Source organism: Osmerus mordax, unplaced genomic scaffold (genome assembly GCF_038355195.1).
Source record: "Osmerus mordax isolate fOsmMor3 unplaced genomic scaffold, fOsmMor3.pri Scaffold_104, whole genome shotgun sequence".
In the NCBI taxonomy this organism is placed as follows: Eukaryota; Metazoa; Chordata; class Actinopteri; order Osmeriformes; family Osmeridae; genus Osmerus; species Osmerus mordax.
Genome location: NW_027120416.1, coordinates 3,132 through 19,567, shown reverse-complemented (window position 1 = coordinate 19,567; position 16,436 = coordinate 3,132). Strand labels below are relative to the sequence as shown.

The window sequence follows — 16,436 nt, the reverse complement described above, 5'->3', positions numbered from 1 at the left end:
GTACCCCACTGTTTACTTTGAAGTTGTACAATAATCATTATGACGTCCTTGTCATCTCGCTTTGTCACGATTGAAATACAGTTGAACGGGTCACTGTTGTGCCATCTTGTAAAATATCAGAACATCGGTATTTTTGATAATTAACTAAATGTATAGATTTATTTATGTGTATACACCTATACCTTAACAGAGAAATACGTCGTTTGGTAAGATTAGAGCAACCGCAATTGGTTTAGGAAATTCTTCACTATATATTCATTCATGATGCAAATTAGTAAAATTGTGATAGGCCTACACTACCTTCAAGTTCTGAAGTGTCAACACATTTCTAACTTCTCATTAAGGTACTCAATAGCGTCAGGTCAACTCGTTTAGCCTACAGAGTTAGCTCTATCTGTCCAAGAGATGTCGCTGACAGATACCGCGGCGTCCTCGGACACCAGAGAGGCCCTTCCGCCTCCAACCAACAGTAAGATCTGTAGTCGACATGTTTGCCGAGTGATTGTGTCAATCTAAAATGGTATAGAAAAGATTACAACGGTCAAACAGCGAAGGCGTAAAGGATAAGTCGCATTTTCCAGTTAAATTTGCCGTTGTGTTCAGTTTAATTTTAACTTTATATAGCCCAGTGGGCAATTGATGTTGAAAATACATAAAATTTACATCAAACATTGGCGTAAAAAAAATGGTCAAATATGCAAATCAAGTTGATGTCAAAAACTTGATGTCCATTTTACATTCAAACACTGATGTTGAAAATACATTAAATTTAGATCCAACATTGACATCAAACAATAGGTCAAATATGCAAATCAAACTGATGTCAAAAACATGATGTCCATTTGACATCCACACACCTATTCTCGACAACCAAAAAATAACTCAAACTTAATCAAATTTAAGAAAAGTTTTATTCATCAGCTTCAAATTTAAAAGTACAAATGTAGGCTGGATTTTGTCAAATACTCATTCTGATCCTGAACAAAGATCGACTGCTGTCTGGCCCTTTTGGCGTCCCATACCCCCATATCTGTCGGGAGCAGACCGGAGATAGTTCTTCATATGATTTTTTATATCCACCTCTGACGATGCTGGTTTTGACTGCTGTACAGCACCTGAATGAAGATGGAGCAACATTTATTAGAATTTTAGGACATTAGAATGTAAAGAATACATTTTCAGAAACCATCACTGGTACATACACTCAAGCTGAGCATCTCAGAGGTTGGACAGAATGGATCCAGATAAAACCATACTCGAAGTGATGAAGTATTACACAATTACCTATTATAACTTGGCAAAGCCTTGTTTTGCCAAAGGCTTTCTTTGGCCCTGTGCCATCCATGTTCATCATAGCCATCAACTTGTTTGTAAGAACTCTGTAAAAGGAAAAACAACAATCAACTGAAATCAGAAACCAATATTGGTTAAGCTGAATGAACAATACAATTAAGTGACCGGAGCGGCGGAGCCTTCAAGCAGAGGACGACTGTCTTAGTTTCTTCACTTTGGTGCATTTCTCAAATTATCATTAACGTTTGCACAACAGTAAAGGCCTTTGCACACTGAGTCCGAAATTTTCGTGTTTCGTGTTTATGAATTTTGGACTCTGTGTCCAATGGCCTTCCTTGTATTCTCTTAGGGTCATTCTGACCCATCAGTCATTCTGACCCACCATCGTATTGCGACAACTTTACCGCATACAAAAACAAAGTGAAGCATTTTCTTTTAACCGTTGGGCTGTCTCAGACCCCCCACATTGCGAAGGTTAAAAGAAAATTATTTTTATTTTTTTTGTATTGGGTAAAATTGGGTAAACACAACGGATGGTTCATTATGAGCCTTTGGGTCATGTGACCCGAAGGCAGCACAAGGGTTAAGTACATTGCTCGATCCAATCAGTACAAACTGCCCCACACAATGCTTTGTAAAATGCTTACTTTATGTCTCAAAAGCAAGTACTTATGCCAATCAACAAGTCAGTGCCATTTGAATGAACAGTTGATTTTACAGTTAAGTTTGTACTGCAGTTTGTCGGCAGATCATGTAATTAATTGTCATACAAGAAGAGTATACTGATTTACAAAACAGCAATTCATTAATGTGTAATAGAAATTGAAAAATTATTAAAGACAAACTGCATATGACAACTTATTCAATACTTCATATAATGACTCAGGCAATTACTTAATACCTAAATGTGACTATTCAACAGAGCTTTTATGATGTGACTAGATGTGAAGTTTTGACATTTTAAATTCTGATATGAGAAAGGCACCAAAGTGACTGAGAGAAACTATATTATGGATTAATTTACCTTTTCATCATATTCTTCACACAGTCCTCAAGATCTGCACCCCCAATCTTGACCAACTGAGACATCTGATAATAAAAAATACCTATCAGGAACACAGAAAACACTGAATATGATAGGAACAGTATTACTATTGGCCTGGCATAGTTAAACTGACCATGAGATTTTTCTTTCCTTTATCAGCCAGTTGCCCTTCCAGATTCTTGAGCTCACGCCTGCTGTTCATCTTCACCAGGTGGAACTGAGAGTCTGGGGGCTCACAGTTTTGGCCCACCTGGGACAGCTTTTCACAAATATCGGCCAGCAGATAGAGGACCCGTCTTTGGAACTCTGAAAGGCAAATCGGAATGAAAATGAACATAAGTCCCATTTGCAAAAACACCACTGTTAGTAAAATAAGGAGGTATACTAACTTCCATTATCTAATGGGAATGGTTCACCACCCTCTTTGTGCTGGTTTCCCCTATGTGGAGTGTGGGACCACTGATGAGTAGACTGGGAGTGCTGGTGTGTAGAGCTGTGGTGAGGAGAGCGGGATCTCTGGCGCGGTGTGTGAGATCTCTGGCGCGGTGTGTGGGATCTCTGGCGCGGTGTGTGGGATCTCTGGCGCGGTGTGTGGGATCTCTGGCGCGGTGTGTGGGATCTCTGGCGCGTTGTGTGAGATCTCTGGCGCGGTGTGTAGGATATCTGGCGCGGTGTGTGAGATCTCTGGCGCGGTGTGTTGGATCTCTGGCGCGGTGTGTGGGATCTCTGGCGCGGTGTGTGGGATCTCTGGCGCGGTGTGTGGGACCTCTGGCGCGGTGTGTGGGATCTCTGGCGCGGTGTGTGGGATCTCTGGCGCGGTGTGTGGGATCTCTGGCGCGGTGTGTGGGACCTCTGGCGCGGTGTGTGGGATCTCTGGCGCGGTGTGTGGGATCTCTGGCGCGGTGTGTGGGATCTCTGGCGCGGTGTGTTGGATCTCTGGCGCGGTGTGTGGGATCTCTGGCGCGGTGTGTGGGATCTCTGGCGCGGTGTGTGGGACCTCTGGCGCGGTGTGTGGGACCTCTGGCACGGTGTGTGGGATCTCTGGCGCGGTGTGTGGCATCTCTGGCGCGGTGTGTGGGATCTCTGGCGCGGTGTGTGGGATCTCTGGCGCGGAGTGCTGTGGAATGGAGAGCTGGAACTTTTGTGCTGAGTGTGTGATCTTTTCGGTGTAGTTTGAGGGATGTGTAGGAGACTGTGGGACTTAGATCTAAGTCTCTTTTGTTGAACCCTTGGTGGTTTTGGCAAGGATGGATCGCATTAAGCACTTTCAGATAAAATATATATATAAAAGTTATGATACTTAACAGTTTGCTTACTGTGTTGTGACTGTGCTTCCACACATGGTTTCTGCACATTGCCACATCCGGTTCCAGCACCATCTGAGCTGCTTTCATCCTCATCTGTGTAAGAAGAGAAACAACAGTATTACCACAATGCATAGTGTCACAACATATACTTTTATCCAGCACCAGAAACTATGGGCCTGCCACAATGTGCAGTTATTGTATACCTAAGATAAACCCTGGGTATGTTTTCTTCTTCACCCTCCTAACAGGAGTGCATTCTTCCTCACTTAGCTCTGCAGTTGTTGTTTGGTCGAATGCTTCACACTCTTCTCGCTTCTCTGAAGTAAATGGAACAAGCAGGCTTATAATAACTAACTTGATTTGAGTAGTAGAAAAACCCAGATTTAGCTTAAATTATTTATGTAAAACTTACTTGAGTTGATTTTGATTTTCAGCAGTGGAAACTTTTGCCAGCTGCTTGCTGGTTGTGGCATTTCTTCGGCTGCTTTGGTTACATTAGCTCCTGTTGGCCAGTAAACCATGTTATCCTTCACCCAAACCTCCGGGATGACTCCCTCTTCTTCTCCCTTTGGCTCTGTCCAAACTGCCCTGACCCACATCATGAGACCTGAACAACAACCATAACAAAATATGCAGAGATTCAGGCAACTACAACAACTAACTTTAGGCAACTGTTGCTCTCAATCCACATAACGGTAGCATTTTCCCCTCCACACTCAATAATTGTATACAACCTGCACACCCTGACAATGATAGTTATTGGAAAAGCCCTGAGGAACATTAATTTTAGTAACATACTTACAATTCAGTTACTTGCGTTCTATATGATGCAGCATGGGGAACAAAATATACCCTGTGTCAGCTTCACCAGGGTTGGCTTGCAGACAGACAACTTTACGATGCAACTGTTGTTTGCTGATCAGTCGACGTCTAGTTCTGCTCATGTCACTAACACGGACGATGTTGAGCAGTTTAGAATCACAAGGATCATTGAAGAAACTCTCTGTGTGGTATTGGCGTAGGACATCACAAACCAAGGTGCCTTCTTCGCGTATTTCCTTCACAAATACAAAGTCCTTGTTCTGAAGGATGAAACAACAATCTCGTGGTCTTGTGGAGATGCGAGTAAAGCTCTCTTTGGTAAAAGGCCTACATTTTGTAGAATGTTCTAGTTCTGCTAGACGTTTGGCAACCTGGGCTATAGGATTGCGAGATTGTCTGACCATTTTCTTTAGAGTCTGCAGGTAGTTCTCAAATGGAAAGCATTAAACATCATTCAGTGAACATCTGAAGTGTTCTACATCATCTGCTAAGTGAGTTAGTGAGTGCACATTGTACACAGTGAAGGTGTTTCCATATATATCCTCACACTTCCTCACATAGTACATGAGTACCTCTCTGACATAGTCCAAGTGTTCCTCACGCTCTGCATCATCAGAATTCAACAGTATTGACACCGCAACCCATCAAGGAAAGAAAGTGATTGTATACAGCACGTGAAACCACTCTTCTCAGAACCACTGGTCCAGTATAAAGCAGAAACTGTCTGAGTTCTGTAGCCTTCCACCTGTCCAATTCCAGTAAACTCCTAGGCTGCCGGGCAAACTCACTAGGAAGTTCTCCATTCCATGCCATGAGTTTATCCGAAATCTCACTCCTTTTCTGAAAAGATAGTCTGCATGTGTTGGGTCCTCCCTTCATGTAGTGAAGCATTCTCCTAACTACACCCAAACACACCAAGTGCATGTAGTCCAATGCAAATGGTCGAATGCATGGAATCCCAGCTAGGGTCAGTGGGGATTTTTCAATTTGGTGGTCTTTGTAGTCTACCAAATTCTGCTTCAGACCTTGCAACAACACCAGGTGCTGTAGCACCGAGAACAACTCGTCCCACATATGTGCCTCTAACTGTGCAGCGCTCACAAGCGAAGTAGCTATTGTGATTCTTTATACACTTCAGGAATGATCTGGCTGGTGCATCACAAATGAAGGCTTTTACAGTCACTTGAAGTCACTTTTCACTTGAGTCACTTGAGTCACTTGAAGTCACTTTTCTCTCCATGGACTATGCCATCTTGCTTAAGTTGCTGCAACTCCTGAAGAAAATCAGACAGGTAATCTTGAACTGGGCTGGGTTTTGCCTTTCCACAATAGAGTGCCACAATAAAGGGTGCAAAAGCATGGAAATTGCACAGGATTGGCCACGTCTGCATATTTGATGATTTAAACAGTGGAATACCATCAATGTTGATGCACATGTCTATGCGATCTTCATGGAAATCAGGGCACTGGGCTAAAACTTTCAAAATGCCAGATGTAATACCAAAAAAAGCATATTGGGGAGTCAGGTGGCTGAGCGGTGAGGGAGTCGGACTAGTAATCCGAAGGTTGCCAGTTCGATTCCCGGTCATGCCAACTGACGTTGTGTCCTTGGGCAAGGCACTTCACCCTACTTGCCTCGGGGGAATGTCCCTGTACTTACTGTAAGTCGCTCTGGATAAGAGCGTCTGCTAAAATGACTAAATGTAAAAAATATTGTCCACCACACATTTCAACTGTTGCCACTCTTTTAGGGGTCTTCAGCAGTGTTCTGGCATCCTTGGGGAGGCGATGTCCTTGGCGCCTTAGAATTTCTAATAGTTCATTTAGTGCAGACTGCTTGCATTTGTTGGTAACTGCCCAAGATGCAACTTCATCAACCAGATCAGGAGCAGTTTCCTCTGCAGAATCCTCAGACAGATTGTCAGCAACCTCAGTCAGTTTCAGAAGACAGCACTAATACATCAGAGTCGTAATACGAGATGTTGGCATCAGCTGAAGGTGACAAACACACAGTTTCATCCTCACTGGACTGAGCCCTCAGCAACACATCTGCATCACTGCTATTTGAATCATCAGCTGCAAGAGCCAGCACTTCAGCATGACGTTTCCGCCAGTTTCGGTGGTATGCCATCACACAAAGTATAGCTGCCAAAAAGCAAACTTGTTTTTAAAGCTCAGTTTATTATTAATCTACTAATATTTCATTTTATGGAATATTTTTTCTTATATAACTAATTTATTTTTATTTCCAAATATTTGTTAATAATTTGTATTATTTAAATTCATTTATTTCATTTATTAAACTATTTGTTGATTTACGTCATGAAAAACGTATAACAGTCTGTCAAGTGCTGTAATTTTGAATTCAGGATCAAGCTGATACATAACGACTGGCCAGTTAAGACAGCGTTGCTTGAAACTGAAAATTATCTAAAATGGCGGAGATCTTTCCGCCATTTTAGATTATTTTGAGTGCTACAATGCATTCTGCATGCTTATGTGTAAAGTACCGTAAAATCATGGGACCTGCCTATTTATAAGTTATTAGTTCAACGAACGTAAAATTAACATTTACCTCTTTGACATTTAAAAACCATACACTTAACCCATTCTAGACTGAGTTTCAAATATTTCCAAAAGTCTCCACAGTGCAAGTTATTTTTCCAAAACTGTAGGCTAGCTAGCTAGCTTAGCTAACGCTAAGTGACCTAGCATTATACTCATAGCAATACTACCATGCTAATGTTACTGGCTACTACTAAAGCGTTTGTAGCGTAGTTTTTGTCTATTCAATTGCACTTTTTCCGAATTACATCGACATTACTGTGGCAAACGGACATATGACGCTACTCCTTTTTACACAGCTTCAACTGGCCTACTAGTAGCATTATTCAGGCTACATTAGCTTTCACTGGCGGGAGATTAGAGCTATAGCATACACAAAAAGTACCAGAAATAGTAGCTAAATGTTTCATTAAAACACACGTTCTTCGAAGTTTAACTAATGTTTTACATTTCATGAGATGTCAGCACATTTAACCACCTGATTAAAAGATGATGAGCTGAACACAGTTCACGATGTGAAAATATTTTCCGTTGACGTTGGGTCGTTCCTTTGGGTCCGTGGATTCTCGCGGCTCACACTTTACCTTGTCATAACCAGAAGCTACTAACACAGCGCCATCTACAGGTGTGGTTTTAAACAGCAGAGAAATCCTCATTAAATGGGCATTGTGTCTAGATCTGTTGAACTGCCAAAAGGAAATCATTAGTAGTAAAAAAAAAATTGTAGTTTTTGTTTTTCAGACATCAAATATCAATGTTTTTTCACTGTGAAACATTAGACCGACTATAAATTTAACACTAATTAACACTTTCCAGCTTCACATTTGGGAACAATTGTGGTAGCCTACATTGCCGTCCAATCACCGATGTATTTCTGAAAACTGCCAGATACTCATGACAATAAGCTATAAAAAATGCTATTTCAACTTCATTAAGCTGACGATTAATATAAATGTATAAATATAATAGTATTATATTATATAATCCTAAGTAAACATACTCATCATTGATGTCAATGTGATGTCTGTATTACATCAATTTCTACGTCTAAAATAACAAGATGAATTTATGTCAATCGGACTTCAAACATATTGGCCTACATATACATGCAACCAATTTCTGTGTGGGATTAGTTTCCTATTTTCACCCACCTACCATTGGAATAAATTGCCATACAAATTTAATTTTAAATTATGTTATACAGCATCTTGATCAAGTCTTGACTAATATTGGACCTCAAATTGATATCAAGGTGCCCGCTGGGAGGCCTTTAATTTCATCTCAATTTAATTGGCGCATTTTATGACAATGCCCCGCGTGTTACTAGTGCTGTGTTAATGATATTTCCCAGCGAAAGCTGTCTGGCATTTATTTCATAACCATTGTGGTTTTGGTGCTGTTTTGTCCGCAGGGAAACGCACCGCTTTCAAACGGGTATCCTCCGTTAGTGACACCAGCCCAGTCTCCGGTACAATCCCTTCTGCTTTCATTTTACTATAGCTAGGCCTACTTCTAACGGAAAAGTTTAATATCATAAAAGTGTTACGTTAAATTACACTGGCCAAGGAGGGGGTTTTCATTTTCATTACGGTAATCAGTAGGCTAAGAGTGCTTCTGTTTCAATTCGTCTTAATTTGCCATAGTAATTCCGCACGTTCAAATAATTGTTTGATTAATTCGTAATTAATGAAAACAAATTTTCCTCAGAGCGTTTCAGAGAGGTGAGGCTTCCAGAGATTAGAAACCCGTTCAGCCTCCCGGCCGCCAACAGCTTCCTCCTCAGCACCCAGGACCGGGAGCTCCGGAGCCAGGTAGGTTCTGCAGGACTACCAGAGATGTAGAGGGGCTGGTAGGTTCTGCAGGACTACCAGAGATGTAGAGGGGGTGGTAGGTTCTGCAGGACTGCCAGAGATGTAGAGGGGGTGGTAGGTTCTGCAGGACTACCAGAGATGTAGAGGGGGTGGTAGGTTCTGCAGGACTACCAGAGATGTAGAGGGGCTGGTAGGTTCTGCAGGACTACCAGAGATGTAGAGGGGGTGGTAGGTTCTGCAGGACTACCAGAGATGTAGAGGGGGTGGTAGGTTCTGCAGGACTGCCAGAGATGTAGAGGGGGTGGTAGGTTCTGCAGGACTACCAGAGATGTAGAGGGGGTGGTAGGTTCTGCAGGACTACCAGAGATGTAGAGGGGGTGGTAGGTTCTGCAGGACTACCAGAGATGTAGAGGGGCTGGTAGGTTCTGCAGGACTACCAGAGATGTAGAGGGGCTGGTAGGTTCTGCAGGACTACCAGAGATGTAGAGGGGGTGGTAGGTTCAGCAGGACTACCAGAGATGTAGAGGGGGTGGTAGGTTCTGCAGGACTACCAGAGATGTAGAGGGGGGGAGTGTAGGTCTACTGGTATAGAGAGTGAAGCCTCACATGATCACATTGTCACACACACATGCACAACCACACACCCACACACTCTCTCTCTCTCTCTCTCTCTCTCTCTCTCTCTCTCTCTCTCTCTCTCTCTCTCTCTCTCAGGAGCGTGAGCGGGAGCAACAGAAGGGGGTCCAGGACAAGCTGACGTTCGCAGGCAGGATCCAGGCCAGCAGGGCGGCGCTACGCAGAGAGCTAAGTCTCAGCCAATCAGACGAGCTGCCCGTCGCCCAGACTGCCCGCGCTGCTAGGGAGTCCCCTGATTGGAGGAAGGCTTCCACCCATTGTGAGTCTGGGGTCTGGCAACATGCATACACACACACATATGCATTCGCACACACAATTGAACACAAACACACACATATGCATACAAACACACACATATCTGTCGGTCAATCCGCCCGTGCACTTCTGATCCTTGATTATCTGCTGTACTCATGTGTTGATTAAAAGTGTAAATGACTGAGCTGTTCTCTGTTGTCTCTATCCAGACCACAGTGACAAGGACAACATGGTCTCCTACATTGGGAAGAAGAAGGAGATGTTCCTGATACGGGTGAGACATGACATGAGTCCCAAACACACACACACCTACCTGAGCACACATACAAACACACACACATACTAACACACACACACACACATACAAACACAAACACACACATGTACACACACACTCACATACACACCAAAGCACACTCAGACGTCAGTCTGCCCATGTTGTTGATCCCTGGTGTCAGACAGTATAATCTACTATACACGCACACGCACGCACACACTCAGGCACACACGCACGCACACACACACACACAGACATCATGTGTGTGTAGTGTTCCTCTCCAGCTCTGAGTTCATCACAACAGAACAGCAGTTTTATGAAGCGTCTCTGAAATGAGGTAAGTGGAAAAATAGGGGTTGTTGTTATTGGTGGCATGGCACACAGGCATGGTTCATGTTCACACACAAACACACACACACAGGATTTACACACCCACACACACAGGGTTTACACACCCATACACAGGGTTTACACACACACACACACAGAGTTCCACTCTAAGGCCTCGTTTATATTTGCCCAGAGTTTCCCTGAGCTAAGCTGCTGCCGGCCTGTTACAGAAGCCTCTCTGTTCCAGAACCTTCTCACACACACGCTGGCGTCTCTCCCCTCGGCCTGGGAAACAAGTTGTTTGGAAATAAAGATCTGAATTGAAAGCCTTCTCGTAATGACATCAGGATAGGCTGTCAGGGAACAACACGCGCTTATGTCGACGGATAAATAGGGAGAGAGTAGGCCTTCATGCCCAGAGTGTTACTAGAGACAGTACCTGGAGTGTTACTAGGAGTATTACCTGATGTATTACCTCCTCTCTCTTTTCATTCCTGCTTCTCTACTCTCTCCTCCTCCTCCTCCTCCTCCCTCCCCTCCCTCTCTCCCCCCCCTCCCCCTTCCTCCTCCCCCTCCCCTCCCCTCCCTCCCCTCCCCCCCTTCCCTCCCCTCCTCCCCTCCCCCCAGTATGGGCTGGAGGTGAAGCAGCAGGTGATTCAGCAGCTGCTGGATGTTGCTGAGGAGGAGGAGAGGAGGGTAGTCCAGGCAGAGAGGACTCTGGATCAGGACGTCTCCCTGTTTGACGTTTTCCTCAAGGAGAACGACAGGAACTCAGTACAGGCCATCAAAACGTAAACAGAGATTACAGACGTTGTGTTTGTTTGTCGTGATGGTATTCATCTATTCATCCTTCCTTCTCTCCCTCCCCATCTTTCCTTCTTTTCCTCTGTACCCATCCCTCCTCCTCCCTCTCTCTCCTGGGTTCTTCAGAGCGGAACAGGCGACGAGGAACAAGTTAGAGAAGATGTCTGAGATCAAGACGATCACCAGCAAGATGGTGGCCATAAAAAGGTGTGTGTTTTTCACTGTGTGTGTTTTTCTCAATGTGTATTTCTTAGTGCGTGTGTGTTTTGTTCCTATGTGTGTGTATGTGTGCGCCTCTCCACAGCCACATCTTCCGGAGCGAGGAGACCCTGAGGGAGTATGAGGTGTACCGGAAGTTCCTGCTGCGCCTGTCCCCCCCGGCGTGGCAGCAGAGGCAGGGAGGCACCCGGGCCTCAGACCAGGACCAGGAGGGGAGGGGCGCAGACCAGGACCACACCAGGCCTGGGAGACGTAGGTCCTCCCTGCACTTAGGAGAGGGGTGGAGGGGTGTAGAAGTGGGTGGGTGGATGGTAGATGGGTGGAGAGAGGGTGGTTTGGTGGATGGAGAGAGGGGTGGATGGAGAGAGGGGTGGAAGGATGGATGGAGAGAGGGGTGGAGGGGTGGATGGAGAGAGGGGTGGATGGATAGGGGATCTAGTTAATGAATGAACGACAGAATCAATTACATGTGTGTAACCATGTCCTCCTCCCTCCAACACACACATACACACACACTCCCACACATATATGCTCTTTTACACACACACACACACACACACACACACACACACACACACAACCCTCCCCTCAGGTCAGGAGAGCTCGTCACCTCTCATGTCTGACCCCAAGAACCCTCGGAGGCAAAACGTCAAGACGTGAGCGGACCTTTCATTTCCTGTTTGACCGTTTTGTGTTGTTGTTGACGGTGAAGTCAGACATGGTCTCTAACAGCCCTGGTAGTCTAGACATGGTCTTTAACAGCCCTGGTAGTCTAGACATGGTCTTTAACAGCCCTGGTAGTCTAGACATGGTCTCTAACAGCCCTGGTAGTCTAGACATGGTCTCTAACGGCCCTGGTAGTCTAAACATGTGCTTGATGTTGAAATCTACTATGTGTGATGTCGTGTGTGAGTTATGCATGTGTGTTTGTCTCTCTGGTTGCTTGGATACCAGGAAGGAGGTGCAGGTGCCGAAGATGGATGAAGGCAAGCTGGCGGAGTACGAGGTGCGTGTCTGTGTGTGTGTGTGTGTTTGTGTGTGTGTGTGGTCTTGTTTAACCTCCCACAACTTCCCACAACTTCAAATGCTTTTTTTTCAGGAGGTTTTAGGGTTAGAATGAGTGTTTTGGTTAGAATTACATTATTATTTGAATGGTCGGGGCATGTGTGTGTGTGTGTGTGTGTGTGTAGGAGCCAGGCCTATACTTCACCCATCCCCAGCATGTGTGTGTGTGTGTGTGTGTGTGTGTGTGTAGGAGCCAGGCCTGTACTTCACCCATCCCCAGCATGTGTGTGTGTGTGTGTGTGTAGGAGCCAGGCCTGTACTTCACCCATCCCCAGCATATGTGTGTGTGTGTGTGTGTGTGTGTGTAGGAGCCAGGCCTATACTTCACCCATCCCCAGCATGTGTGTGTGTGTGTGTGTGTGTGTGTGTGTGTGTGTAGGAGCCAGGCCTGTACTTCACCCATCCCCAGCAGCTGCTGACGCTGCTGTCAGACCTGGAGCAGCAGAACCTCACGCTGGTGCAGAACTGCATCGACACCGAGGAGACCTTGGAGAGGATGCGCTCCGTCAGGGACAACACACACAGGAAGATGTGAGACACAAACACACACAGGAAGATGTGAGACACACACACACACACACACAGGAAGATGTGAGACACACACACAGAGGAAGATGTGAGACACACACACAGGAAGATGTGAGACACACACAGGAAGATGTGAGACACACACTGGAAGATGTGAGACACACACAGGAAGATGTGAGCATGTTTGTGTGTATATCTGAATACGTGTGTGCGTGTGCATACGTGTGTGTGTGTGTGCAGGGAGTGTGAGACTGAGCAGCTGAGCCAGCAGATGGAGGCTCTGACCAGCAGCATCCAGAGAGAGAGAGGCAGGACATCAGAGCTGCAGCTCAGAGCCAGACTCTTCTGCTTCGGAGAGTTCAGGGCTGAGGACCAGGTGACACACACACACAGCTCCCTTTAACATCATCCCGCCATGTGGTGCAAATCAAACGCACCCCAGTGCTGCGCGGCCCTGACAGACAGCGCGTGTGGCGCTGCGGGTTTGCAGGATGTGCTCCTGGAGAGGGTGGGCAGGAAGGTGGAGGAGGCGTACCGTGCATGCATGGGGGAGACGGAGGCCAGCCTCTCCACCCTGCAGATGCTCACCTGCATCGAGGGGCTTCTGAACAACACCATGGACAACCTGGAGATGATCCCGCCAGACAGGATCACCCTGGCAGAGAAGACCCGAGAGAAGGAGAGGAGGGCCCGGTGAGGAGAGGAGGAGGGAGGAGAGAAGGAGAGGGTCAGATGAGGATTGGGGAGGGTCAGGGGAGAGGGAGAGAGGCAAGAGGGCAGGGGGAAAGGAGAGGGGGAGACTAAGGAGAAGGTTGAGAGGGGGAGGAGAGGGGAGAGACAAAGGGGGAGGAGGGGGGATATTGCTTAATCTAACAAAGTGATGAGCGTGTGTGTGTGTGTGTGCGTGCGTCCAGGCTGAGAGAGGAGAAGGTGAATGAACAGAAACGACAGCAGGAGAACAGACTGAAGAGATCTCTACTGAGAGCTGAGGCTCACATCCAGAAACAGGTACACACACACTCAGTGTATATACAGTATACAGTTAGGTCCATAAGTATTTGGACATTGACACAATTTTCATCATTTTGGCTCTGTATACCACCACAATGGATTTGAAATGAAACAATCAAGATGTGCTTTAAGTGCAGACTTTCAGCTTTAATTTCAGGGTATTTACATCCAAATCAGGTGAACGGTGTAGGAATTACAACACATTTTATATGTGCCCCCCCCCCTTTTTAAGGGACCAAAAATAATTGGACAAACTAACATAATCATAAATCTAATTGTCACTTTTAATACTTGGTTGCAAATCCTTTGCAGTCAATAACAGCCTGAAGTCTGGAACCCATAGACATCACCAGACGCTGGGTTTCGTCCCTGGTGATGCTCTGCCAGGCCTCTACTGCAACTGTCTTCAGTTCCTGCTTGTTCTTGGGGCATTTTCCCTTCAGTTTTGTCTTTAGCAAGTGAAATGCATGCTCAATTGGATTTAGGTCAGGTGATTGACTTGGCCATTGCAGAACATTCCACTTCTTTGCCTTAAAAAACGCTTTGGTTGCTTTCGCAATATGCTTCGGGTCATTGTCCATCTGCACTGTGAAGCGCCGTCCTATGAGTTCTGAAGCATTTGTCTGAATCTGTGCAGATAATATTGCCCGAAACACTTCAGAATTCATCCTACTGCTTTTGTCAACAGTCACATCATCGATAAATACAAGGGAACCAGTTCCATTGGCAGCCATACATGCCCACGCCATAACACTACCTCCACCATGCTTCACTGATGAGGTGGTATGCTTTGGATCATGAGCAGTTCCTTCCCTTCTCCATACTCTTCTCTTCCCATCATTCTGGTACAAGTTGATCTTGGTCTCATCTGTCCATAGGATGTTGTTCCAGAACTGTACAGGCTCTTTTAGATGTTTTTTGGCAAACTCTAATCTGGTCTTCCTGTTTTTGAGACTCACCAATGGTTTACATCTTGTGGTGAACCCTCTGTATTTACTCTGGTGAAGTCTTCTCTTAATCGTTGACTTTGACACAGATACGCCTACCTCCTGGAGAGTGTTCTTGATCTGGCCAACTGTTGTGAAGGGGTTTTTCTTCACCAGGGAAAGAATTCTTCTGTCATCCACCACAGTTGTTTTCCGTGGTCTTCCGGGTCTTTTGGTGTTGCTGAGCTCACCAGTGCGTTCTTTCTTTTTAAGAATGTACCAAACAGTTGATTTGGCCACACCTAATGTTTTTGCTATCTCTCTGATAGGTTTTGATTTTTCAGCCTAACGATGGCTTGCTTCACTGATGGTGACAGCTCTTTGGACTTCATATTGAGAGTTGACAGCAACAGATTCCAAACACAAATACCATACTTGAAATGAACTCTAGACCTTTTATCTGCTCCTTGTCAATGAAATAACGAACTCCCTTTTTGAGAGAATAACATACACCTGGCCATGGAACAGCTGAGCAGCCAATTGTCCAATTACTTTTGGTCCCTTAAAAAGGGGGGGGCCACATATAAAATGTATTGTAATTCCTACACCGTTCACCTGATTTGGATGTAAATACCCTGAAATTAAAGCTGAAAGTCTGCACTTAAAGCACATCTTGATTGTTTCATTTCAAATCCATTGTGGTGGTATACAGAGCCAAAATGATGAAAATTGTGTCAATGTCCAAATACTTATGGACCTAACTGTATGTATACACACATTTACACACACACACACACACACACACATATACATATGCTCCCCCAGCCCTCCTCACACCAATCCTTAATGTAATTCGAACCCTAAAAATAGCTATAGAAGTTGTGGGGATAAAGAAAACCAAACCTGTGTGTGTGGTGTGTGTGTGGTGTGTGTGTGTGTGTCCTCCAGACTGGTAGGAAACTGATGGCAAGGTCTCAGCCTGTCAGTGTGGAGGCACGGCAGGTGGAGGTGGAGCACACACACCTGGAGACAGAGTCCCAGCTCAACTTCTCCTCCTAGGCCCTCCTCCTCTCTCTACCTCCACCCTGCCTCCTCCTCCTCTCTCTACCTCCACCCTGCCTCCTCCTCCTCTCTCTACCTCCACCCTGCCTCCTCCTCCTCTCTCTACCTCCACCCTGCCTCCTCCTAGGCCCTCCTCTCTCTACCTCCACCCTGTCTCCCCCATCCTCTCTGTCCTCAGCGGGTCAGATCCCCACCCTTCTCCACAGAATAATAAACTCTGTGTGTGTACCGGATTCTGCCTCTTGTCATCATGGTAGCGTTGTGTGGCACAGTTGCATGCTCGCTCCCCAGATGCGCTGAGATGTGGTCAGTGAGGCGTCATCACCACCAGGGGGCGCCAGGAGCCTCTTCAAGAATCACTGGAGGGAGGCAAGCAAGTTGAGCAACCAAACACACACACACACACCCACACAGAGCAACCTAACACACCCACACACACAGAGCAACCTAACACACACACACAGAGCAACCTAACACACA

The 16,436-nt window shown here is 45.6% G+C and overlaps 1 protein-coding gene and 1 long non-coding RNA gene across 2 annotated transcripts; one reads left to right on the top strand and one right to left on the bottom strand.

Annotated features, from left to right (window-relative positions):
• Positions 1 to 949: 949 nt before the first annotated feature.
• On the bottom strand, positions 950 to 2,599 carry LOC136939073 (uncharacterized). The gene is made up of 4 exons (XR_010875678.1): positions 2,472 to 2,599; positions 2,318 to 2,382; positions 1,285 to 1,379; positions 950 to 1,115 (listed from the first exon to the last, which is right to left on the bottom strand). It is a non-coding gene; the product is annotated as an uncharacterized lncRNA (long non-coding RNA).
• Positions 2,600 to 6,446: 3,847 nt separating this feature from the next.
• On the top strand, positions 6,447 to 15,953 carry LOC136939071 (cilia- and flagella-associated protein 100-like). The gene is made up of 14 exons (XM_067231956.1): positions 6,447 to 6,465; positions 8,444 to 8,500; positions 8,740 to 8,843; positions 9,558 to 9,738; positions 9,944 to 10,008; positions 10,969 to 11,132; positions 11,272 to 11,352; positions 11,450 to 11,620; positions 12,319 to 12,370; positions 12,809 to 12,960; positions 13,198 to 13,333; positions 13,448 to 13,650; positions 13,872 to 13,965; positions 15,843 to 15,953. The coding sequence occupies exons 1-14, from the start codon at positions 6,447 to 6,449 to the stop codon at positions 15,951 to 15,953; spliced, it is 1,590 nt and encodes a 529-aa protein (XP_067088057.1).
• The last annotated feature ends 483 nt before the right edge of the window (positions 15,954 to 16,436 follow it).